Source organism: Carcharodon carcharias, chromosome 5, assembly GCF_017639515.1.
Source record: "Carcharodon carcharias isolate sCarCar2 chromosome 5, sCarCar2.pri, whole genome shotgun sequence".
NCBI lineage: Eukaryota > Metazoa > Chordata > Chondrichthyes > Lamniformes > Lamnidae > Carcharodon > Carcharodon carcharias.
In genome coordinates, this window is record NC_054471.1 from 66,751,755 (window position 1) to 66,779,387 (window position 27,633).

At 40.5% G+C, this 27,633-nt stretch overlaps 1 protein-coding gene across 9 annotated transcripts in view; it reads right to left on the reverse strand.

The window, feature by feature from the left end:
- The window catches only part of rngtt (RNA guanylyltransferase and 5'-phosphatase), a 399,787-nt gene that overhangs the window by 202,860 nt on the left and 169,294 nt on the right, over positions 1-27,633 (reverse strand). For all 9 annotated transcript variants that reach the window (XR_005942954.1, XM_041187200.1, XM_041187205.1 and 6 more), the window contains one exon: positions 26,507-26,671. Coding sequence is in view for 8 of the 9 variants with exons in the window: in XM_041187200.1 (XP_041043134.1) it covers positions 26,507-26,671 (165 nt within the window). In the remaining variant the exon portion in view is untranslated. The remainder of the gene's footprint in view (positions 1-26,506; positions 26,672-27,633) is intronic.

Here is a 27,633-nt window from a genome sequence, read left to right on the forward strand (position 1 = left end):
CCTCAATGAACGCTAATAAGTTTGTCAAACAGAATTTCCCTTTTATAAAACCTTGTTGACTTGTTCTAATCATACTATGCTTTTCTAAGTGCACTGTTAAGGTTTCCAAATGACTGATGTTAGGCCAATTGGCCTGTAATTCACTGTTTTCTCTCTCCCTCCTTTCTTGAAAAGGGATGTAACATTTGCCAACTTCCAATCTGATGAGACCATTGCCGAAACTAACTTCAGCAACAACATCAACAAGATGCGATCCAAATGAGAAGACTTTTTTCTTTGCATAATCCTCCTGGTCCAAAACTCCAAACTTTCCTCAGCCATATTTTCAAGCCTCCTTCATCCATCCATCTTTTATAGTGAACATGGATGACTACTCCTTTTGGGAATTGCTGTTTTGGAGTAGTTTTCCTCTTGGACATCACAATTGGCTTAAGCTTTGTTCCATCAGGCTTACACGATGAAACAATGGTGAATCTACTCTTTTCATGGCCAGTCGGTCTGCGGGGGAGGCAGTGAGCAGGTGGTAAGTGGAAACATTTAGGATTTCTTAGCAAAAAGTTGGGGGTCGACTTTTACATGATTCGACTGTTACTCAAGTATATATGAAAATTGTCTTCAACCGTTCCAGACTTTGAAAATAAGAATTATATTTCTGCATAATCTTCTATTCTATTGAGTAAGTTACAATTTACAAGCCTTGCTTCTTAACAAAAACCTTCCATTCCAGTGAATCTCCATTGTAGTCTTCCGTAGCTCTACTGTTTTATGTTGGGATGCCCATAACTGAATGTAGCACTCCAACTATGGCCAAAGCAATATCTTGCATAAATCTTCCATAATTTCCTTTTATTCAGAGGCTATATGTAAGACATGCAGCATCCCTTTTAGCTTAACAGGCCCAAGCAGGAAGGGGAAGGCAATTATGGGCATTGTCCAAAAGCATGGTCCATGAGCTAGGCTTTGGGGCCTTTGAAGGTTGGGACCATGGCGTGACATCCCCCACAGTTGTATCATCTGCCATTTTTTACTGTTATAGCTCACGTTCATTCGTGAACTAGATGTTTTTTTTATAATAATCGGCAATGGTTTCTTGGCCATCATCAGACTTATAATTCCAAATTTTTATTGAATTCAAATTTCACCATCTGCCGTGGTGGGATTCAAACCCAGGTCCCCAGAGCATTACCTTGAGTCTCTGGAATACTAGCCAGTGACAATACCACTATGCCATTGCCTCCCCTATTGGCCACTGCTTGGCATTGTACCAGATGCTGCTTTGCATCCATGGTCCCAAACTCCATCAGAAGTATAAGGGATAATATGGATGAGAAAAAGGGAACAAGAATACCCCTATAGACGTGCCACATTGTGTTAGGTATGCTTTCATTTCCGGCTAATGATGTATGTCATCCTCTGGGGTGTCTCAGAGGAGCCCCATTTCAATGGGACTTGGTTGGAAGCTGAATATTCAAAGAGTAGCAAAAGTTAATTTACTTGAACTTTATTACTTGCCTCATTACAGATGTTGACTTTTTGTTTTAATTTTTTTTTATTCATTCATGGGGTGTGGGCAGCACTGGCAAGGCCAGCATTTATTGCTCATCCCTAATTGCCCTTGTGGTGGCGGTGGTAAGCTGCCTTCTTGAACCACTGCAGACCACGTGGTGTAGGTACACCCACAGTGCTGTTACGGAAGGAATTCCAGGATTCTGACCCAGCGACAGTGAATGAGCAGTGATATATTTCCAAGTCAGGATGGGGTGTAGCTTAGAGGAGGACTTCCAAATGGTGGTGTTCCCATGTGTCTGCTGTCTTTGTCTTTCTAGATGGTAGCAGTCATAGGTTTGGAAGGTACTGTCTAAAGAGGCTTGGTGAGTTTAATTTGTTCACAGAAACCTATAATAGGATTTGCTATGAAGGTAACTGATTATTTTCAGTTACTTATCAATTTTTACATAGAATTTGCATGACAGAAAACAGCCTTTCAGTCCAACTGGTCTATGCTGGTGTTTGTGCACCACACAAGCCTCCTGCCACTCTACTTCATCTTGCCCTATCAAGTAATAATAAATCCCTTCTATTCCTTACTCACTCATGCACTTCCCAGCTTCCTCTCAAATGCATTTAAGGTATTTGCCTTGACCGCTCCATATAGTAGCAAGCTCCCGTTTTCTCTGGATAATTAAGTCGCTCCTGAATTCTTAATTGGGTTTATTAGCTGTTGCCATATATTTACAGCTCCTGGTTTTAGATTCCCCCTGTTTGGATATTGTTAGCTATAAGTCTTCGCTCAGTAATAGCACTCTCATCTTTGAGTCAGAAGGCTGTGTGTTCATGCCCCACTCCAGGAAGATGAGCATATAATCTAGGTTGACACATCCGCACAGTACTGACTGTGTACTGTGCAGTCAGTCTTCTGGCAACCTGTCTATCCTCTCAGGTGGATATAAAGGATCCCATGACACTATCGGAAGGCAGCAGGGGCGTTCTCCTCATGTCCTGGCCACCATTGATCTGTTAACCAGCATCAATAAAGTAGATGATCTGGTCATTTATTTCATCGCTGCTTGTGGAAGAATTGTGTGTAAACTGGCTGCTGTATTTTCAACATTATTACAGTGACTACAAGTTAAGAAAGTACTCAGTGTAAAGCCTTTGGAATGTCCTATGGTTGAGAAAGACGCTATATTTATTTATCTTCATTGCTTGCAAGAAGTGGCGACCATGATCTACATCTTCTTTGTCTTTAATATGTGCACTTGCAGAAACATTCAGTAATTTTGAACCTAACCTTGTCCACTAAATGAGCACATTGTGCAGTAAATTTGTTCCACACTTCATTATTATTTAATGCACTCTAGACTCCTCAGCTGAGCTTTTGAGAAGTGGGGAAGAGCAAGTTTACTAATGTGCATTACTCCATGCATGATGAGAGTTTTTAGGTATATTACAAGTTAGTAAAACGTCAAACATTTCACACATTCCTGATAATTTTGGATAAAATATCTAATTATAGAATTTGTTTTCATGCAAGTGAGATTATCCCAGGTTCACAAATCTTAATTGGGTGTAATTGACTTCATAATTATATATTTTTTATTCCTCTGGGCTAACATAAAGTCCTACCATTTTTTAAAAATCAAAACTGTAACGGGCTAATGGGTGATCTTTAAGGCAATATTTTGGGTACAGGCTAGCTAGGTACATTCCAACTAGAGGGAAAGGTAGCACCAAGGCTCCTTGGATGGGGAGGTTGATAAAGCATATAATCAAGCAAACAAAAAAAGAGTACATGTCAGGTGAATTTTTCAAGTCAGAACCAGACCAAAATACCATAAATTGATATGGGGGTGAAGAAGATGATATGACTGGCAAAGAGAAAATATGAGAACAGAATAGCAGTTACATAAAAGAGGTCTCAAAACTCTTCCACTGGCATATAAATTGTAAGTGGCTTGTCAGAGGTCGGGTAGGGTCTATTAGGGACAAAGAGGATGATATATGCTTAGAGATGCAGGGAAAAGCTAGAATACTTAATGAGTATTTTGTATGAGTGTATGCTAAGGCAGAGGAAGCCAACTAAATATCTATAGAAGTACAGATGGTAGTGGTAATGAATTGGGTGGAAGATGATAGCAAGGCTGTACTGGAAAGGCAGCTATACTTAGAGTGGATAAGTCGTTTGGTCTGGGCAGCTTGCATCCTAGAATGCAAAAGAGAGTGGGAGTGAACATGGGAGAAGGGCTTGCCAAAATGTTCCTGTCTTCCTTAAATATAGAGGATTGCGAAGATTAAGAGGATCAGTGAATGACAAATGTGACACCCTTATTCAAGAAAGGGTGTAGGGAAGTTCCTAGTAACTACAGGCTGGTTAGTTTAACATCAATGATAGGTGAAGATTTAGGTTAGCGTTAATTAAGGAGAGCCTGCAAGGATGCTTCATTAAATTAATTGAACATTTTGAAGTAACAAAGTCTGATGATGAGAACACAATGGATGTTTTCTATACGGATTTTAGGAAAGCCTTTGACAAAGTACCAAATAAAAGCCCGTTTAACAAAATTGAGGCTCACAGAATAGGGTCAGAGGCAGCTTGGGCAAAAATTTGACTTAAGGATTGAAAATAGTGATTTGTGGTAAATGACTGTCAGGAGGATGTCATAATTCTCATTATATTATTGGAATTTATTGTAAATTAGGGTAATAGTGGGATGTGTGTGTGTGTGTGTGTGTGTGTGTATATATATATAGAGTGAGAGTAGGAGACTAAATTGAATTAGAGGCAGCTAGGCTTTGATGTAAGAAGAGGAGTTAGGTTTGAAATGTTAATTAGGTAAACATAGGGAAGTTTAGAAACATAGATGTCAAGGGAACATTTGCATTTTTAAAATAAACCAGGCTAGAATTTTTTTCAAAAGAGAGTGTGAAATGTGTCACCGAGCCGGGTGAAGCTTAAAAACAGTGTGTTTATTATTCCCAAAGATTACTGGAAAAACTTAGTGTTATGAGAGAGTTTTATTATCAGGGAGGTAAAATCCAAAGACATTGTGAAACAATGGGTATTTGCATTCAAAGAGGGAGATATGCATAAGAGAGAAGACCGTTTCTAAGGGAAGGTATGTTTAAGATCTTATAAGTGCAAAAAAGCCTTTAGCACTTATGCCTCAAGCTGCTGTCTCCAGGCACTGAAGTAAAGCGAACTCACTTTGAATTCGACTTGTTCAAGGTATCATGTTTCTTTGCCCGAGTCTTGTAAAATCTGTGTGTCTTCCTGTTGCCTTAACGAAAATGTAACTGGGAGTTAGATTGATTCGGGGATTTAGAAGTTATCATAGTAATTTATAGATCAATGTATGCATTTAAAAATCATTTCTCTTTTATTAATAAATGTTTAATTTAGTTTTATAAAAACCTATGACTTGGTGGTCTTATTACTGCAGAATTCAAGGCACGCATCTCGAAATTTATACAAACTGCAAATAAGTTGTGGCAATTGTTTCAAGTTTCCCTTTGGGATTTGAACAACTCAGCATTTACCATCGGCTGTGCCATAACAGGCTATTATTCAGACTTGAGGATGGTAGACAGTGGTTTCCCCAAGGGTCAGTGCTAGGGCCACTGCTTTTTTTTGATATATATAAATAACTTGGATATTGAAATACAGAGTAAAATTTCAAAATTTGCTGACTAAACCAAACTTGGGTGTGTGTGCGTGTGGCAGACAGTGAGGATGATACCAATCAACCACAACAGGTTGGCAGAGTGGGCAGACAAGTGGCAGATGGAACTTAGAGAAATAATAGTAGTGCAGTTTAGCAGAAGGGATAGGGCAATATATACTTAATGGCATGGTTCTAAAGAAACCAGGCGACATATCCACTCTAAACACAGCCAGCTTTACCAGTACACCCTTCCTATCAATTTCCACATTATGTGCATAATCTTTGGAAGGTGACAGGAAATCTTGAGAGTAGTTAGCAAAGCATATGGAATCTTGGGTTTCACAAAGAGGTATTTTTGTACAAAAGCAGGGAATTCAAATGGATTTTTTTTCAATACAATGCTGCAAGTGGAGTATTGCATCCAGTTCTGTTCATCACACTTCAGGCAGGATGTGAGGGTCCCAGAGAGGGTACAGAGGAGATTTATCAGAAGGTTTCCAGGGATGAGGGGTTTTTCTTTTTTTATTCATTTCTGGGATGTGAGCGTCACTGGCTAGGATGGTATTTATTGCCTTAATTGCCCTTGAGAAGATGGTGAGCTGCCTTCTTGAACCACTGCAGTGTAGACTCATGATGCTGTTCGGGACGGAGCTTCAAGAAGGAACGGCAATATATTTCCAAATCAGGATGGTGTGTGGCTTGGAGGGAAACTTCCAGGTGGTGATAGTCCTATGTATTTGCTACCCTTGTCCTTCTAGATGGTAGCGGTCATGAGTTTGGAATGTGCTGTCTAAGGTGCCTTGGTGTGTTGTTGCAGTGCATCTTGTAGATGGTACACATTGCTGCCACTGTGCATCGGTGGTGGAGGGTGTGAATGAATATTTGCTGTCTCCTGGATGGTGTTAAGCTTCTTGACTGTTGTTGGAGCTTTTTTTTTGTAATTCATTCATGTGGGCTTCACTGGCTAGGCCAGCATTTATTGCCCATCCCTGATTGCCCTGTTCAGAGGGCATTTGAGTGTGGGTCTGGAGTCACATGTAGGCCAGGCCAGGTACAGACAGCAGGTTTCCTTCCCCAGAGATGAACCAGATGGGTTTTTACAACAATGGGTTTTTACAACAATTGGCTATGGTTTCATTTGACTTTTTGAATTCAAATTTCACTATCTGCAGTGAATCCGTGGTGGGATTTAAACCTGGGTCCCCAGAGCATTACCCTGGGTCTCTGAAATTTTAGTCAGTGACAATACCATTATGCTATCACCTCCCATGAGCTGCACTCATCCAAGTAAATGGAGAGTATTCCATCGTACTCCTGACTTGTGCCTTGTAAATCGTGGGCAAGCTTTGGGGAGTCAGGTGGTGCCTTACTCCGTACAGGGTTCTTAGTTTCTGACCTGCTCTTGTAGCCACAGTATTTATATGGCTAGTCCAGCTTAGTTTCTGATGACTGATAACCCCCAGGATGTTGATTTTTTGAGCAGAAGTGTGTTTTTAATTCTGCTTTAAGTTGTTTAATTCATATTACTGGATAATATAATTTTTTCATCAAGCAATAAGACTTTGAGTAAACAGGAGTAGATAACAAGGTCAATTTGGGCATTCAGCGGTGACAGTCCGAGTAAAATGATCCCTGCTCATGGAGAGGGGCACTAGGAATCGTGGCTCCCTATTTCTAGTCAAGATGAGCACTATCACTGGTCATTATTTCCAACTTGCTCAACACAATCTGTGATGTAGTTGGCGGTTTCCAACAGCCATGCTTTGCTAACTTTGGAATTGTTGAAAGGATCATTTTACAATTCTCTGTATCTGAGGAACAGTGTTTTTGTCTCAGTTGGGCTCTGTAGTATAGTTTTTGGGGCGCTTTTTTTTTAAAAAAGTGTACTGAATTCTGGAGGCTTGGACCTTCTTTCTTCTGGTCCCATTTCCTTTGCCTCAATCATTTGTTCAGCATCCAATAAATTGACATTTTGAACTGTGGATGTCCATTTCCCAAAATATCTATGTTAAATATCTTTCTATGGTACTCAATGTTGCAATATTGATTTTTGCTGCCTTTAAAATGTTTTCACTTCCTGGTACTATTATGTTTTTATTGCAAGGCTTTAAATTGAGATTAATCTTCAACAGGGTGCCCTCATGTAGTACTAGATGATCAATGAGTCACATGTTCAGCGTGCCACTGACACTGTATTGTATTTAAAATCCTTGAATGTGTCATAACCTCCTAAATGCATGCCCATCTTTGCCAGAACTACATGATTAGAATCCCTCCAATTGGGTTTCCATCCAGCCATAGTACCAAAACTGTTCTTTTCAAAGTCACACATGATGTCCTATGCAACAAAAGTAAATTATTCCTCTGCCTTCTACTTGACCTTTCTACAGTCTTTGACATGGTTGACCACCACATGCTCCTCCAATGCCTTTTCACTGTTATCCAGCAGATGAGACTGCACATGCCTTGTTCCATTTTTATTTATCTAGTCATAGCCTGCAATGGCTTCTCTTCCTGCTGTCACGCCATTTCCTCTCGTGTTCCCCAAGGATCAATTCTTGGCCTCCTTCCAATTCTCATCTACATGCTTCCCTTCAGCAACATCATGCAAAAACGCAACATTAGTTTACCCATGTACACTGACAACATCTTGACTCCCGTAGCTTGACTGTTGCTAAATTGTCTGCTTCTCTGACATCCAGGACTGGTTGAGCAGAAACTTCCACCAACTAAGCATTGGGAAAACGAAAGCCATTGTCTTAAGAACCCACTACAAACACTATTCCATTCAATCCTCCAAGATATCTGTGGTCATCTAATCCTGGCCTCTTCAGCTTCGACCAATTGTGGCCAGGCCTTCAGCTGCCAAGGCCCAAAGCTCTGGAATACCCTCCCTAAACCTCTTTGCCATTCTATCTCACTTTCCTTCTTTAAGACACTCCTCAAAACCTCTTTCTTTGACCAAGTTTCTGGCCATCAACATCCCAAAGGGTTACCATTGACCAGAAACACAACTGGAACAGCCATACAAATACTGTGGCTGGAACAGGTCAGAGACTAGGAATTCCGCAGTAAGTATCTCACGTCATAACATCCCGAAGTCCATCCACCACCAAGCACAAATCAGGAGTGTGATGGAATACTCTCCACTTGCCTGGATGAGTGCAATTCCAGCAATACTCAAGAAGCTTGACACCATCCAGGACAAAGTAGTCCATTTGATCGGCACCCCACCTTAAGCATTTACTCCCTCTACCACCGGCATACAGTGGCAGCAGTGTATCCGTGTATTAGATGCACCGCAGCAACTCTCCTTCAACGGCACCTACCAGCAACCTCTACCACCTCGAAGGACAAAGGCAGCAGACACATGGAAACACCACCACTGCAAGAGACCCCCCCCCCCCCCGCCAAGTGGATCATCAAACTGACTTGGAACTATATTATCATTCCTTCACTATCATTGGGTCAAAATCCTGGACAGCAATGTGTACCTACACCACATAGACTGCAGCAATTCAAGGTCAGCTCACCACCACTTTCTCAAGGACAATCAGAAAGGGGCACAAAAAGTGGCCTTGCCAACAATGCCCAGATTCCAAGAATGAGGTTTGGTGTCTAATTTTGCTATGTAACACTGCTGTGAAGCATCTTGTGACATTTAATTACTTTAAGGCTTTATAAAAGAAAGATAAGTTGCTGTTGTTAGAATCGTGAACCCATTTTTAATATAACAGTAGTTAAAAGCTATTTGATCGTGGAGCAACGTATTGATGGATGGTTCTACATGTGTGAACACAGTTTGGGAAGAACATGGAAAAAAGGTGAAAGACCTTAACACTTGTTCAATGATTTCAAAAGAGATGTGATTTTAGACTAAGAATTCTAGTTCCTTCATACTATTGTGCTGTTTAGTATGCAGCCTTTTTTGTTTCCACATATTTTATTTGTTGTAATTAATCTAGCAGAATGGGATAGCCTGTATAAAGTGGTATCATATGATATTCAGCATATTCTGCTTTCCAGTATTCAATTCATTTTGGTCACATTAATTTTTTCAGTATAGGTTAGACTCATTTAAATAAGGCACAGGAGAATATGATTCTGAGACCTCTAAAGTAAAATACTGCAGAAGCTGGAGATCTGAAATAATGACAGAAAATGCAGGAGAAACTCAGCAGGTCTGGCAGCATCTGTGGAGGAAGAAACAGAGTTAAGGTTTTGAGTCCATTACGTTCCGAAGAGGAGTCAGATTGGACTCAAAATCTTAACTCTGTTTCTCTCTCCACACTTTCCGGCACTTTCTGTTTTTATTTCATAGGAGACCTCTGTATACTTAAGGAAATGATCATTGAACCGCTTACATGAGAGGTTCTGGCTGGGAGAAGGGGGGGGCATGGCATACCAAACCAAACACAATAATCGCTATGGTATCCATATGAAATGCCAAATCTATGGCTAATAGGCACTTTGTGTATTGCAGTAATATTTAAACAAACTGCAATGGAGTCACACAAAATCATTTCACATGGAGCTTTAAAAACCATTGTACAAGAGGAAACTTTTATCCACATCAATCTGTGCTGATGTTCTCTCAAGTTCTGAAGGTAATCTTCAAAAAAAAGGAAATCTTGAACTGGAGAATGAACTACTTTGTTGCAATGTGTTAAATGCCTAAGAATTCTATGCTAGATGTGAAGTATATATAAAAAAGTACCCACACAGCAATCCAAAAGACTGGACAATTATGCACCAAAGAGTCATGGAAGGGTAAATTTTATAACAGAAAGGAAAGAACACACAAACTATGAAACAACAGATGTCCAATTAAAACCGAGTGTCTTAAAATTAAGGGCAGAACATATGAATAAGTGACCTACAACAAAATGAGGATAGATTGGCTATGTTGTTCAATATATCGAGATCGTACTTGAAGCAGCTGTTAATTTTACGCTTCAGTGGCTAGCATATGTTATTGGATAGAAGGTTAGTACTGAGTATACAGTGCTGTTTGGAGAATTCAAATTCAGATCAGCGACAGCTACACTACAGAAAACAGCTGCTATGAGGAGGAACTTATTGTGAATACAGTCAGCCTGTAAATGAGAAATTACTAGAAGTAATTTCAAAAAATGTTCTTCACAGGTTGTAAATTGGTCTACCATAGCATTGTTTAAGTGAAAATGGGACCTTGACTTCAGGGCTATGATATTATTCATTAGCATAAAGCGTAACACATTCTTAAAAATTCTTACCATAAATTATACCTATACCTATGGCATTATGTTACATAAATACCATTTAAGGACCTCGAACAGAGTCTTGATATTCATCGGTCGCATTCCCAAAACAAATGTTCTTGCACAATCTGAGACAATGACATTTTTAGAATTATGTGAAGTAATCCAACTTTTTTTCCAAACCAAAAAGCCAAATCTAGTCATTACTGTCAGATCAACTTTAAAAACAAACAGGTAAATCATTCAAGTTTCTTAGATTCTGGAGATCCACACTGATTAATGTGGCAACTGCAAAGCCTGGAGCACTCGCTGCAAGGCAAGTGAAAACATATAATCACTTGCAATGTTGTAACTGGGAATTGGCACTGTGTTTGGCTATAGGATGACAAGTCAAGTTGGCACATAGTGTTTATCCTGCACCTGAACTGAATGCAGAATGAGCTCTAGCCACTGGCTCACAAGTACAGTACATTAAATTGCACTGTCAGGATGCTTCAAGACAAAAAATTGTCCTGGTGTAATACTTAGTTTAGGCTTCACTTAAAATGGTACAGCACAGAAAATGGTTGCGTGGACCTACAGGTCTGTGCTCCACATGAGTCTCCTCCCACCCTAATAACACATCCTTTTATTTCTTTCTCTGTCATGTACTTATCCAGCTTTCCCTTAAATGCACCTACGATATTCATCTCAACTACTCCTTATGGTAATAAGTTCCACATTCTCATCACTTTCCTAGCAAAGAAATTTTTCCTGAATTTCATATTGGATTTATTAGGGACTAATATTTCTGATCCCAGTTTTCAATTCTCCCACAAGTGGAAGCATCCTCTTTACATTATCAAACCCCTTCATAATTTCAAAGGCCTCTGCAGTCCATGTGCTGCAGGTACACCACAGTGCTACTAGACAGGGAGTCCTAGAGAAAGAAGACCCAGCCTATATAGTCTTTCCTGATAGTTGTATCTTCTTAGTACTGATAGCAATGCTTTTTCTTAAATTGATAATACTCTTGGTAAGCACCTTGGGGCATTTTACTACTATATAAATACAGGTTGTTGTTGCTAGTATTAACTTTCTACATCTTCTTTGCATTTTCTTCAATGTTTCTATACTTTTTTTTATAATAGAGGCCAGAATTATACACAGTACTCAAACTGTGGTCTACTCAAGGTTCTACATAAGGGAAGTAGTGTTAAAATTATGAATATATTCCTCAAGCAATAAACCAAAATACATTGTTTGCACTTTCAATGGCTTTACTAACCTGCTATGAGAAGGAACTTAGTTATATTTAATGAATGTGTATCCCTAGATCCCTTTGTAACTCTAGGCCATTTAGACAATCATTATCATACCATCTACCAAAATACACCATCTCCTGCTTGATTATATTTAAATCCATTTTTTCTTCTTTCACGGGATGTGGAAGTGGATGTGGATGTGGCTAGGCCAGCATTTATTGCACATTCCTAATTGCCCTCGAGGAGGTGGCGGTGAATTGCCTCCTTGAACCGCTGCAGTTCATGTGGTGTAGGTACAGCCATAATGCTGCTAAGGAGGGAGATCCAGGATTTTGAACCACAAGACGTAGAGAGGTAGGCCATTCAGCCCATCAAGTCTGCTCCGCCATTCTATGAGATCATGGCTAACCTGATAATCCTCAGCAAAAACAAAAATACCTGGAAAAACTCAGCAGGTCTGGCAGCATCTGCCAGAAGACCTCTCTCCCATTTTTACTTAGTTCTGCTGAAAGGTCATTCGGACTCGAAACGTTAACTGTGCTCCGCTCCGCAGATGCTGCCAGACCTGCTGAATTTTTCCAGATATTTTTGTTTTTGTTTTGGATTTCCAGCATCCGCAGTTTTTTGCTTTTATCTTACTGATAATCCTCAGCTCCACATTCCTACCGTTTTCCCATAACCCTGGATTCCCTTATTGATTAAAAATCTGTCTATCTCAGCCTTAAATATACTTAACGACCCAGCCTCTACAGCCCTGTGTGGTAAAGAATTCCATAGATTCACTACCCTCAGAAGAAATTCCTCCTCATCTCTGTTTTTTAAATGGACGTCCCTTTACTCTGAGATTATGCCCTCTGGTCCTAGACTCTCCCACAAGGGGAAACAACCTCTCAGCATCTACCCTGTCAAGCCCCCTAAGAATCTTGGAAAAACTCAGCAAGTCTGGCAGCATCGGCTGAGAAGAAAAGAGTTGACGTTTCGAGTCCTCATGACCCTTCAACAGAACTAGGTGAATCCAAGGAAGGGGTGAAATATAAGCTGGTTTAAGGTGTGTTGCGGGGGGGGGGAGAAGTGGAGGGGGGGTGGTGTGGTTGTAGGGACAAACAAGCAGTGATAGAAGCAGATCATCAAAAGATGTCACAGATAAAAGAACAAAAGAACGCAGAGGTGTTGAAGTTGGTGATATTATCTAAACGAATGTGCTAATTAAGAATGGACGGTAGGGCACTCAAGGTATAGCTCTAGTGGGGGTGGGGGGAGCATAAAAGATTTAAAAATATTTAAAAATAATGGAAATAGGTGGGAAAAGAAAAATCTATATAATTTATTGGAAAAAACAAAAGGAAGGGGGAAGAAACAGAAATAAAAGATGTGGCTATGGGTACCCGCATGGGCCCCAGCTATGCCTGTCTCTTTATGGGGTACGTGGAACATTCCTTGTTCCAGTCCTACTCCGGCCCCCTCCCACAACTCTTTCTCCGGTACATCGATGATTGCTTCGTTGCTGCTTCATGCTCTCGTTGGGACTTGGAAAAATTTATTAATTTTGCTTCCAATCTCCACCCCTCCATCATTTTCACGTGGTCCATCTCTGACACTTCCCTTCCCTTCCTTGACCTCTCTGTCTCAATCTCTGGTGATAGACTGTCCACCAATATCCATTACAAGCCTACCGACTCCTACAGCTACCTCGACTACAGCTCCTCACACCCCGCTTCCTGTAAGGACTCCATCCCATTCTCTCAGTTCTTTCACCTCTTTCATCTGTTCCGATGATGCTACCTTCAAAAACAGTTCCTCTGACATGTCCTCCTTCTTCCTTAACCGAGGTTTTCCACCCACGGTCGTTGACAGGGCCCTCAACCGTGTCGGGCCCATCTCCCGCACATCCGCCCTCACGCCTTCTCCTCCCTCCCAGAAACATGATAGGGTCCCCCTTGTCCTCACTTATCACCCCACCAGCCTCCGCATTCAAAGGATCATCCTTCGCCATTTCCGCCAACTCCAGCATGATGCCACCACCAAACACATCTTCCCTTCACCCCCCCTGTCGGCATTCCATAGGGATCGTTCCCTCCGGGACACCCTGGTCCACTCCTCCATCACCCCCTACTCCTCAACCCCCTCCTATGGCACCATCCCATGCCCACGCAAAAGATGTAACACCTGCCCCTTCACTTTCTCTCTCCTCACCGTCCAAGGGCCCAAACACTCCTTTCAAGTGAAGCAGCATTTCACTTGCATTTCCCCCAACTTAGTCTACTGCATTTGTTGCTCCCAATGTGGTCTCCTCTACATTGGAGAGACCAAACGTAAACTGGGCGACCGCTTTGCAGAACACCTGCGGTCTGTCCGCAAGAATGACCCAAACCTCCCTGTCGCTTGCCATTTTAACACTCCACCCTGCTCTCTTGCCCACATGTCTGTCCTTGGCTTGCTGCATTGTTCCAGTGAAGCCCAACGCAAACTGGAGGAACAACACCTCATCTTCCAACTAGGCACTTTACAGCCTTCCGGACTTAATATTGAATTCAACAACTTTAGGTCTTGAACTCCCTCCTGCATCCCCACCCCCATTCTGTTTCTTCCCCCTTCCTTTTGTTTTTTCCAATAAATTATATAGATTTTTCTTTTCTCACCTTTTTCCATTATTTTTAATTCTTTTATGCTCCCCCCACCCCCACTAGAGCTATACCTTGAGTGCCGTACCATCCATTCTTAATTAGCACATTCGTCTAGATAATATCACCAACTTCAACACCTATGTGTTCTTTTGTTCTGTTGTTTGTGACATCAATCTGCTTCTATCACTGCTGGTTTGTCCCTACAACCACACCACCTCCCTCCACCACACACACAACACACACCGCACACACAACACACACACACCTGCTCAGATTTTCCAGGTAATTCTGTTTTTGTTTTGGATTTCCAGCATCCGCAATTTTTTTGTTTTTACCCCTAAGAATCTTATTTGTTTCAATAAAGTCCTCTCCCATTCATTTAAATTCCAATGAGTACAGGCCCAACCTACTCAACCTCTCCTCATAAGAATAGCCCTGCATACCCAGGATCAATCTAGCGAACTTTCTCTAGATTGCCTCCAATGCCAGCATATCTTTCCTTAGATAAGGGGACCAAAACTGTTCACAGTATTCTAGGTGTGGTCTAACTGGTGCCTTGTATAGTTTTAGCAAGACTTCCCTATTTTTATGCTCCATCCCTTTGAAATAAAGGTCAACGTTACATTTGCCTTACCTATTACCTGCTGAACTTGTATGCTAGCTTTTTAGGATTCATGCACGAGGACCCCCAAATCCTTCTGTGCTGCAGCTTTCTTCAGTCTTACTCCATTTGAATAATATTCAGCTCCTCTATTCTTCCTGCCAAAGTGCATAACCTCACACTTTCCCACATTATATTCCGTCAGCCACGTTATTGCCCACTCACGTAACCTGTCCATATCCCTCTGTAGACTCTTTGTGTCATCCTCACCACTTGCCTTCCCACCTATTCTCCAGGCAAGTGGGGGGTATTCCATCACACTTCTGACCTGTGCTTTGTAAATAGCGGACAGGCTTTGGAGAGTCAGGAAGTGAGTTAGTCGCTGCAAAATCCCCAGCCTCTGACCTGCATTTGTAGCCACAGTATTTTTATGGCTGGTCCAGTTCAGTTTCTGGTCACTGGTAACCCTCAGAATGTTAATAATTCAGTGATGGTAATGCCACTGAATGTCAAGCGGGGATGGTTAGATTCTCTCTTGTTGGAGATGGTCACTGCCTGACACTTGTGCGGCACAAGGATTACTTGCCACTTTATCAGCCCAAGCCTGAATGCTGACCAAGTCCTGCTGCACATGGACACTGACTGTTTCAGTATGAGGGATTGCGAATGGTTCTGAACATTGTGCAATCATTGGTGAGCATACCCACTTCTGAGCGTATGATAGAAGAAAGGTCATTGATGAAACAGTTCAAGATGGTTAGGCCAAGGATACTACCCTGAGGAACTCATGCAGCAATCTCCTGAGGCTGAAGTTATTGACCTCCAACAACCCCAACCATCTTCCTTTGTGCTAGGTATGATTCTAACCAGTGGAGAGTTTTCCCCCTGATTCCCATAGACTTCAGCTTTGCTAGGGACCATTGGTGCCACACTACATCAAATGCTGCCCTGATGTCAAGGACAGACAATTGCACCTCACCTCTTGAGTTCAGCTCATATTCATGTTTGGACGAAGGCTGCAAAAAGGTCAGGAGCCGAGTGGCCCTGATAGAACCCAAACCAAGCATCAGTGAGCAGGTTTTCCTGAGCAAGTGCCACTTGATAGCACTGTCAACGACACTTTCCATCACTTTGCTGATAATCATGAGTTGCCTGCTGGGGTGATTGGGCAGATTGCATTTGTCCTGCTTTTTGTGGACAGGACATACCTAGGCAATTTTTCACATCACTGGGTAGATGCCAGTGTTGCAGTTATACTGGAACAGCTTGGCTAGAGGCACGGTTAGTTCTGGAGCACAAGTTCTGGTTTACAAACAGTCGCTTGGTAGCACAGAACTTCAATAATGCTAAAAAGAGAGAGCAACATGCTACTGAAGCTTTTTGTCTTGCAATCATCAGAACAAAGGCAAGAATGCCAGATTGCAAATGATCACAGCAATTTATACTGGAGGAGAAAAGGGTGCTGTTTGGTTTGCAAGTCAGCTCTGATTGGCCAAGGCATTGCCATGAAGAAAGCAGCGGGGAACTATGGACTCTCCAAGCTCCCGGGTAATCCATACATAGCATTGAAGTAAAAAGCTAACCCTTCAAGTTAAATTCAGTTAAGTATTTGTGTTTTAAAATTCTAATAAAGCTGATTTACAATCAATTTCAAAGTGACTATTGGCTTTGGCAAGTATTATTGTCTATAACAATGGAATTACTCAGGCCAAGTTACCAAGATGTCAAATTAGTATGTAAAAACAACTTGGATATACTGATGAATCCATGTTGTTCTTTTTACATTAAAGAGCAAGACAAAAAAAGGATGGTCACGTTTTCCAAAAAGAATATATTGCAGTCAAGCAAGCAATAGAAATAAAGTTTTAGATTTTAAATTTTATTACCCTTCAATTTTTTTTTGTTCACTAATTGGAAAAGTGTGTTTTGCAATTAATACAACTTACACTTCGCATTCTCAACTGTAGTCTTGAAAAAAAAAATTTAATATACTTGTAAGACAACAATGCCACATTTGTTTCGGACCTGCCTCATCAATTTCATGGCTCTCAACATTACAAAGTACAAAACAGGTAATTATTAGCTAATCCAATACTAATTAAAAACATAGTACATGGTAATGCATGGCCCAATTGACAATGATGATCTAAGAGGATGTCCGTTGCAATGATAACATGAAGGCAGAAAGGGTTGGTTGATTAGCTGTTCGCTTGATTTCAAGTTATCAAGTTAGGTTCTTAGGTGACAGGGAGAAAGTCGAAGCCAAAACCAAAATATGGCTGCAAAACACATTTCTTTACTTCATCTCTCTCCTGACACTTCTTCTGACGCCTACTCAGTGTCCAAAAATTTCTTCTGTTGTTTTAAGTACCTTGAGACATTTTGTTTTGTTAAAGGCACAAATGTTCTTCTGGCCACTTCTATTTATAAAGCACCTTTAGCATAGTTAAACATCCCAAGATGCACCACAGGAGGAATTATCAAACAAAATAATACTTTTATGAATTTATTTCAGAATATCTCAGTGTAACATACTTCTCAATGCATAGCATACTATAAAGATTGACGTAAGCATTGTTTATGGGGCTCTAATAATTTCACTAACTCCACTTCAACTTTGTAGGAATTTATATTGCCATCACAAATGGTATTTCATTGCTCAACTGTCATAAGATTAATGCAAGTTAGATTACATGCAGCAGGAGCTCACAGCTTCTCTCAGAAATACTACCACTGCCATCCACTATCCAGAAAACAAACAATCAAATTAATGAGCTGAATGCATAGCTAGAGACATGCTTTAGAAGCTAAAGTTTCTTGAGGCATTAGTATCAGTTGAGTAGGAATGAGCATTACAAATCATTAAACGTGGGAGGACAAGTACATGAAGCTGCTAAAAGACAAATTCAGGATCTTATCAAGTTGCATGTACTATAAAATCAAAGGGGGGATGCTAAACCTATACAGATCATTAGTTAGATCAGTTAGTCACTCTCTCTACCACTAGCACAGCTTGCCTGCAGATCATCTACAATACGCACTGCAGCAATTTGACAAGGTTTTTTCAATAGCACTCAAATCGTCAAGCTCTACCACCAAGAAGGACAAGTACAGCAGACACATAGGAACATCACCACCTTCAAGTTCCCCTCCAAGTCACACACCATCCTCACTTGAGAATACATCGTTACTGGGTCAAATTTTTGGAATTCTCTACTTAATAGCACATACCACATGAGCTAAAGCAATTCAAGAAAACGGTTCTCCACCACCTCCTCAAGGGAAATGAGGAATGGACAAAAAATTGCTGGCAAGCCTACATCCTGTGAAAGAATAAAAAGTCAGAATACAGTGCCCAGTTTTGGCTGACTTTAATAAAGATGTCAAGACAACGGAGATAATACAGAAGAGATTTATTAATATCACAAGATAACTAGGGATGAAGGTGGCTTAAATCATACCTCCAAGCATATTGTAAAATTTGAAATAAAAATCAAAATTGTTAGAAATCTTCAACAGACTGGCAGCATCAGTGGAGACAGAAGCAGAGCTAAAGTTTCAACTTTCAGTAGAACTCAGGTCAGGGCCAGAAATGTTAACTCTGTTTCTTTCTCTATAGGTGCTGCCAGACCTGCATGGTTTTTGCAGCATTTTTTGATTTTATTTCAGATTTCCAGCCTGAGAAGAGTGGGTTTTAATTGCAAGGGCAAATGAGAAATACTTGACTGTTTTCAAGACAAGACATAGTTCTCATAGAGGTGTCCAAAATTAAGGGGTTTTGACATAATCATTAAGGTAAAAAACCAAAAACGCACACAAAAAAAACAGCGAAAGGAGGAATAGCCAAAAATTTCATACTCAGAGTTGTTAGAACGTGCAATGACCTACAGAAATAGTGGTGGAAGCAAAATGCATAAGGGCTTTTAAAAAAGGATATCAATAGATATTTGAAAATTAACGATACAAGGAAAAAAGGCAGGGACTAAGTTGATTTTTTTTTAATATTCATTCATGGGACGTGGGTGTCGTTGGCTAGGCCAGCATTTATTGCCCATCCCTAACTGCCCTTGAGAAGGTGGTGATGAGCTGGCTTCTTGAACCACTGCAGTCCATGTGGTGTAGCTACACCCACAGTGCTGTTAGGTAGGGAGTTCCAGGATTTTGACCCAGCAACAGTGAAGGAATGGTGATATATCCCCAAGTCAGGATGGTGTGTAGCTTGGATGGGAGCTTCCAGGTGGTGTTGTTCCCATGCATCTGCTGCCAATGTCCTTCTAGGTGGTACTGGTCGTGGGTTTGGAAGTTGCTCAGGAGCAAGTCAGTGCAGGCAAGATGGATTCTAACAAGCTGGAAAATTCTATGATTTGATAACTGAGATTTTGGACCAGTATGTTTAAGGGAGGGTACTGAAGCAACAGGAAGGGTTTAAAATAATAATAGTAGAGGGTGGTTGTGGTGGATGGGGGTGCAGGGTGGGTTGCAGTTGAAATCAATAGGCATTTTGGAAGGGGAACATGGTCAGGAGTATTATGTACAGTTTGTTTCCCTATTATGCAAGATTCTAAAAGATGCAGCATAAATTATATTGGCTGCAATCAGGAACATGGAGTACAGTTATAAATGGAACTTGAGAAATTAGAACATTGCCCTGGGGCTGAGAAAGTTAAAGGGATGACCTGATAGGGAATTATTATAAGGTAAATGCTGATAGATCATCTCCACTGGAGCAGTATGGCATTAAACGGGCACTAATTTAAGATGATTGCAAGAAGAATTAATGGGAGTTTAAAAAGCTTATTTGCATAAAGGAAGGCTAGAAGTGGAATTTTCTAACACATGATGTTGAAGCAAGAGTCAATTTTAAAAGGGCATGAGACTGTAGCTCGAAAACAAGGACTATAAAAGAGTATGGGGAACAAGCAGAAGAGTGATTTATATAATGAGATGCATAAACAATTAGTTTTAGTGAAATTGGTTGAGAGATAAATGTTGGCGAGGATGCCAGGAGACCTCCTGCTCTTCTTTCAGAACTTTTATGTCAGCTTGAACAAGCGATCAAGGTTTCAGTTTAATTTCCCATCTGCTGCAAGACAGCATCAAAGTATTAGCCCACATTAGTTACTCAAGTCTTTCAGTGGAGCTTGAACCAACAACTTGCTGACTCAGAGGTGAGAGTTGTACCAACTGAGCTGATGGCAGACACAGAATAATCAGTATTCAGCTAAACGTATGGATACTTTCACTAGTTAGTTGCAGAGACTGAACTGGATGAGTCAGGGATGCATATTTTTAAAGGTGTTATTTATCCATATGGTGGAAGTGAGAAACATTTGTAGAAATTTCCTGAAAGCAAACCGAGCACAACGACAAAGGCCCATAATAATGTTTGAGAGAAAAATATAATCAAGAATGCTTTAGACTCCAACAAAAAGTAATAAAAGTATCAGAGGCATATAAATCAATTAAATTGATCTCTGCTGCTATTTAGGTAGCAAACCATTCCCATGGGAAGTATAAAGGCTGACTTGGTTCAATTAAATTGAAATCCTAAAGCAAGCTGGCTAGGGCAACTTTATTTGACTCCACTGTAACTTTCTTATGCATATACAAAACATGCAATTGTCTAAATTCCTGTAGCATGCATCATTCAGGGAGCACCATGGACAGTACATTTTTTACTCCAGTAAGAGTACATAAAAGATTTAGAAATACTTTTGGAGGTTATTAGTATTCACACAGAATACTGTAGACCCACATAGTAAAATAGATTCCGCTTTAAAAGTTAATATATGTTGTTTCAGTAGATATTTCAATAAAGCACACACAATTATGAATTGAGTGAATAGTCAAGTGTCAAACTGTACTTTTGTTTCTACTTGTGCTGGTAGAAGAACCATAGAGCCATAGAAAAGTTACAACACAGAAAGAGGCCATTCAGCCCATTGTGTCTGCACCAACTGAAGAAAAAAAACTAGCCGCTCATTCTAATCCCACCTTCCATCACCCGGTCCATAACCCTGCAGGTGACAGCACTTCAGATGCAGATCCAGGTACCTGCTAAATGAATTGAGGGTTTCTGCCTCAATCACCAATCGAGGCAGCAAATTCCAGACAGCTACCACCCTCTGGGTGAAGACGTTTTTTTTCCTAATATCCTATCTAATTCTTCTACCAATCACCTTAAATCTGTGCCTCCTGGTAATGGGCCTCTCTGCTAGGGGAAACAAGCCTTCCCTGTCTACTCTATCTTGGCCCCTCATAATTTTGTACACTCAACCAAGTCATCCTTCAGCCTCCTCTGTTCTAAGGACAGCAACCCTAGCCTACCTAATCTTGCCCCTCAGCTGCAATTTTCCAGCCCTGGTAACCTTCTTGTAAATCTCTTCTGTATTCTCTCCAGAGCAATTATGTCCTTCCTGTAATGTGGTGACCAGAACCGCATTGCAACAATAAAAAAAAACTTAAATAGGTAATTTAAATATTCCAAACAGAACAACACCTTACAAATAAAAAAGAAACGTGTGACTTGACAGGAATTGGATTAAAAGAGCAGTGCTGTTTGCATATTTACAAATGCACATCCCTTCCAAGAGCTATTATTTTTAACCTTAGCACTTGGAGTAAACATTATAATACTTTCTAGGTTTTCACTAAACAAAATGAAAATGGAAATCTTGCTACATCGTTTGGACAAAACTACATTGGCATTAAGTACTTGAACTGATTTAAATTTGACCAAAGGGTAAGTATTTTCTTTTTTCCTTCTGAAAGCTGACATTCTCATTTATAAAAAAGTGCTTATAAATTGGTTTAAAGGTTAGTGGCACAAATCATTAATATAGTGACTGCATTGTGAAAGATATTCAATCCCAATAGTCAGTTTACATTGATGATACATCGTGTCATGACAATTTATAATTCAAGCTATCTAGATGATTTAATAAAAGTAGACCCTCTATTACTTAAAGATGAATACCCTAACCTTCTCCAGTTAAAATATTTCCGATGTTTAAAGTTGCATTCTAAAACTGCTTGTTATTTATCAAAGTCAAATTTAATTAAAAGTCAATTGCAGAAAAACTATTTTAATGACATCTAAATACGGAAGTGCAACATTATAAATAAGCTTTTGCCAGCTGGCATAAAAAACACTGTCTTATCAATTTGATTTGTATATTGAATTTTATAGTACTATACTACTGGATGAAAAAAAATGGCAAGTCCCATTTTCAGTAGCCTGTAAACGTAGTCAAAGTTCTTCACTTCAAGATAGTGGGGTTAAATTCATTAGTTTCCATTTAAGTTACATTGAATTTTGGCAATGTAGGTACTTCAACCAACTGGCAGGGTAATCCTTAGTTAGGTTTCTAATGAGCACTCCAGCTTCTTATGAGTACATCAAGACAGAAGAAAATGTTACTAGAATCTACAAATTAATGTTTCATTCAATTTGTGGAAGACCATGCTTAAATTCCAAGAATTTTTTGAATTACTGGGGCTTTTAGATTTCTATTCATTTGTGTAATGAAATTCACTGCAGTTTTCAGGAAGTCACCACTGAAATTATAATTACAAGGCTTATGTCTGTAAATTGCATCCTGATTTTATGTAAAACTCCCTGCTCAATTATTTCCTGTGGCTAGCCTAATGCTGAAATGTACAAAACTGATGTACCAATAGATACAATTATGAGGACACACAGATAAATACCAAATGCATCAATTCTAACCACAACCCTGGCTACTGTCATTGTTTTCTCCAAGATCTCTCCATAGTTTTGAACATAAATCTACCACTCAATCCTCCTCCATCTCTCCTCCAGTTTGCCACATGGTACCATCCTTGTAAGAATCCAGTTCTGACCTCCCAGTCCAACCAACAAATCTCATGTAACAGTTTCCTCCCCAATGCCCAGTCACTTCATGAATGCACAAGGTTCCTCTCCTCACTAACAATATTTCCATGCACAAAGTCAGCAAATCAATGACAGGTGACACATCGAACATAATCACACTCAAATTCAACATTACCACTGTTCTGCCTCATCACTAATTGTGGCTGACCTGGGGCTTTCTATTTAATGTTAACAAGACCAAAGCCATCCTTTTCAATTCTCTCCAGAAGTTCCTTAACTGAGTTCTATCCCACCATCCCCACTCCCCACATCCCAAAATATTCCATCTCCTTTCATGGCTACTTGATCAAATGATCAATATGCAACCTTTGCACTCCATCTGACCATGAACTGAACTTCAAGTTCCATATTTTATGCATCATCAACTTTGTCTACTTCCACCTTCATTGTTTTGCCCACCTCCACTGCCAACAATTCAGCCGCTTATGAAACCTTCACCCATGCTTTCGTGAACTCCAGATACAAAGGGGGTGAAAACCATCTTAAGAGGTAGTGAAAAAGGATAGAATGCGCATCTGCAGTCCATTTTCTACTCCACCCAGTTTTATTTGACATTTTTCTTTACCCTCTATAAACTCTACCTAATTCGAAGTTCTGCATCTCATCTGTCAACAGATTTTGTTTATCTATTAATGCCTTTCTCACCTCTACACTTGATTATTCCAATGCATTCCATGCTGACCTCTCACATTCTACCCTCTGTAAAACTGAGGTAGTCCTAAACTCCACTGCCCATATCCTTACTCACACTAAGAACCATTCGCCTGTCATCCCTATGCTCGCTGATCGGCCTTTGCTCCTAGTCGAGCAACCTCTTAAATTTAAAATTTTTGCCCTGGTTTTCAAATCTCTCCATGACCTCACCCCTCTCCATCACTATAATCTCCCCCAGACCTACCACTCATCAAGAAAAGAACATAAGAAATAGCAGGAGTGGACCATACAGCCTCTCGTGCCTGCTCTGCCATTCAACATGATCAAGACTGACCTTCTGCCTCAACTTCACTTTCCTACCCAATCCCCATATTCCTCCAATCCTGAGTGACCAAAAATCCATCTGTCACAACCTTAAATATATTCACTGATAAGACATCCATGATCCTCTGGGGTATCCAAACAAGGTTACCATTACAAGATCTGGGTGTACCAGCAGATCACCTTTATGCTTTAGAGACTCAAAGTGCACAGAACTGATGAATCGATGTAATGGTAACTAAACAAGCAAATGTTTGTAAATAGCTACACTTCTTTGGAAGGGGGGAAATTATCTTTAAAAGTAAAGGGGGATGTTGGAGTATGCATTTAAGGGATATCAGCATGACATCACTGGAAGGGAAACATGTGATGTGATCCAGTCTTAGTTTCACTTTTGTTTTGAGCAGAGCACACACACAACTCTCATGTCTTCAAGCTTTATACAAATGTGAATAACTGTTGTCTAAATAAATGAACCCTCAACGTGTTTACGCAATCCCTTATGAGCAACTGATGATCAAGTTATTATAATAACACGCTTCAGACCCGAATCACCAGCACCACCCCAGCCCAACTTAACCTAATTTTGTTCAATGTCTGATCTACCCCACCTTTTCTAAAAAGCATTTTCAGATCTGTTGTTATGCTTTGAGTTCTATCTCATTATAGAATAATATATAATTTACTATATAGTACTCTGTTAATAAGGTATATGTTTCAACAAGTCTATATCGTTCGTGGGCTTTGCAGAAACAACTTGCTGCATTAAGACAATGTTAAAGAAAAAAATTTCAACTGTTTTTCCAGCTTACGTTCCATTTCTTTTCTGAGTGATGCATCAGGCACATGTAAGGATATCAAGATTATCCAAGTTCTATTTCATCTTTGTTTTAGGTTCCAGCCTTATTCTACTTCAAGAAATGCACATCACTGTGACAAAGTGGCATTAAAACACACTTGGAAGGATTTTTAAGGTATTCATATATATAAAAAATATATACTTTTCCAGTTGAAAATCTACTTCAAGTAAATGGAATATCATAGATAAAAACAAAAATCTAAAAACAAAAAAACTGCGGATGCTGGAAATCCAAAACAAAAACAGAATTACCTGGAAAAACTCAGCAGGTCTGGCAGCATCGGCTGAGAAGAAAAGAGTTGACGTTTCGAGTCCTCATGACCCTTCGACAGAACTTGAGTTTGAGTCCAAGAAAGAGTTGAAATATAAGCTGGTTTAAGGTGTGTGTGTGGGGGGCGGAGAGTGAGAGAGAGAGAGAAGTGGAGGGGGGGTGTGGTTGTAGGGACAAACAAGCAGTGATAGAAGCAGATCATCAAAAGATGTCAACAACAATAGAACAAAAGAACACATAGGTGTTAAAGTTGGTGATATTATCTAAACGAATGTGCTAATTAAGAATGGATGGTAGGGGACTCAAGGTATAGCTCTAGTGGGGGTGGGGAGAGCATAAAATATTTTAAAATATTTAAAAATAATGGAAATAGGTGGGAAAAGAAAAATCTATATAATTTATTGGGAAAAAAAGGAAGGGGGAAACAGAAAGGGGGTGGGGATGGGGGAGGGAGCTCACGACCTAAAGTTGTTGAATTCAATATTCAGTCTGGAAGGCTGTAAAGTGCCTAGTCGGAAGATGAGGTGTTGTTCCTCCAGTTTGCGTTGGGCTTCACTGAAGCAATGCAGCAAGCCAAGGACAGACATGTGGGCAAGAGAGCAGGGTGGAGTGTTAAAATGGCAAGCGACAGGGAGGTTTGGGTCATTCTTGCAGACAGACCGTGGGTGTTCTGCAGAGCAGTCGCCCAGTTTACGTTTGGTATCTCCAATGTAGAGGAGACCACATTGGGAGCAACGAATGCAGTAGACTAAGTTGGGGGAAATGCAAGTGAAATGCTGCTTCACTTGAAAGGAGTGTTTGGGCCCTTGGACGGTGAGGAGAGAGAAGGTGAAGGGGCAGGTGTTGCATCTTTTGCGTGGGCATGGGGTGGTGCCATAGGAGGGGGTTGAGGAGTAGGGGGTGATGGAGGAGTGGACCAGGGTGTCCCAGAGGGAGCGATCCCTACGGAATGCCGATAGGGGGGGTGAAGGGAAGATGTGTTTGGTGGTGGCATCATACTGGAGTTGATGAAGGGAAGATGTGTTTGGTGGTGGCATCATACTGGAGTTGGTGAAGGGAAGATGCATTTGGTGGTGGCATCATACTGGAGTTGCCTAGTCAGGAGAGAACTGCTTCTGAAACAATCTTAACACACTTATAATTTTATCCTTCGAGTTACTAAAAAAGCTTAATCTGAGGAGATATTAAGATCTGTGGTAGCAAAGCACTCTTCAGTGCCATTATGTACCACTAAGAAGTGGTACAATAGCAGTTCAATCTCCCAGCACATATCTCACTTGGGAAGTTGCTGTTTCATAAGGAAGGAAAAAGACTTCAACAGGACATCAACAGTTTCTCTGATATAAGACAAATAGCCTATTCAGAGTCTATTTAACAAAAGCTTGGGAGCAGATTATTGTTGGACATAGACAGGGTCATTGTCAGTGGAGAAAAAGAATTTCATACCTTCAAGTTAAAATATTTGCAGTCCAATAGTGCCATACATTAAGTACTTCAGCATCGTCATATGGAATAAAAGTGCTGTCTTAAAACATACTATTTCTCTTATTTGAACTTTCAAAGTTAGATAAAGAACAGAAACATCAAACATCACTGGACAAATATAATTATTCACCTTTCTTGCAGCATTGATGTCAAAGAATGGCTTGTTTCGAACACTAAATGGTTCCCTTGTTTTGTCAATCTGCCCACTCTTCATTTTTTCATGCCGTGGTTGTATTATCTCCTTTTCAATACAGCTCAATCGAACATTAAAATCACAGTCACCAACTGGCTTCCCCTACATAGAAAGCAAAATTTATAAAATTAGTCCAACAGGTAAAGTACTTCTGTTTATGAGAGAAAAAAGGAAAAATTGGATTTTATTCACTTCCATTTGTAGGTCTTCTCCTGAAATTGAAACATCAGCATGTAGCAGGCAATTCAGCCCCTAAAACCCGGTTTGTCATTCAGTCCGTCATGGCTGATCTGTACTTCAACCCTATTTTAACTACCTTTGTTTTCTGGTCCACGATACCATTACCTAACAAAAATAGGTTGATTTAAGTCTTGAAATTTCAATTGAGCAAATCGAGACTCGAGAATAAGGACTAGGGAGAAGGAGCAGATGATTGAGGCTCATGTAAAGATGAGGGAAAAAAGAGGGGGCAAAGGGTGGGCATGGAGTCCACTGTTTTCTGCACAGCAAGGAACAGTAGCAGCAACCACCTGAGATTAAACTCTTCCTCCAAATAAAAGGTATGGCTATGGGTACCCATATGGGCCCCAGCTATGCCTGTCTATTTATGGGGTATGTGGAACATTCCTTGTTCCAGTCCTACTCCAGCCCCCTCCCACAACTCTTTCTCCGGTACGTCGATGATTACCTCGGTGCTGCTTCATGCTCTCGTCAGGACCTGGAAAAATTTATTAATTTTGCTTCCAATCTCCACCCCTCCATCATTTTCACACGGTCCATCTCTGACACTTCCCTTCCCTTCCTTGACCTCTCTGTCTCAATTTCTGGTGATAGACTGTCCACCAATATCCATTACAAGCCTACCGACTGCCACAGCTACCTCGACTACAGCTCCTCACACCCCGCTTCCTGTAAGGACTCCATCCCATTCTCTCAGTTCTTTCGCCTCCGTCACATCTGTTCTGATGATGCTACCTTCAAAAACAGTTCCACTGACATGTCCTACTTCTTCCTTAACCGAGATTTTCCACCCACGGTGGTTGACAGGGCCCTCAACCGTGTCC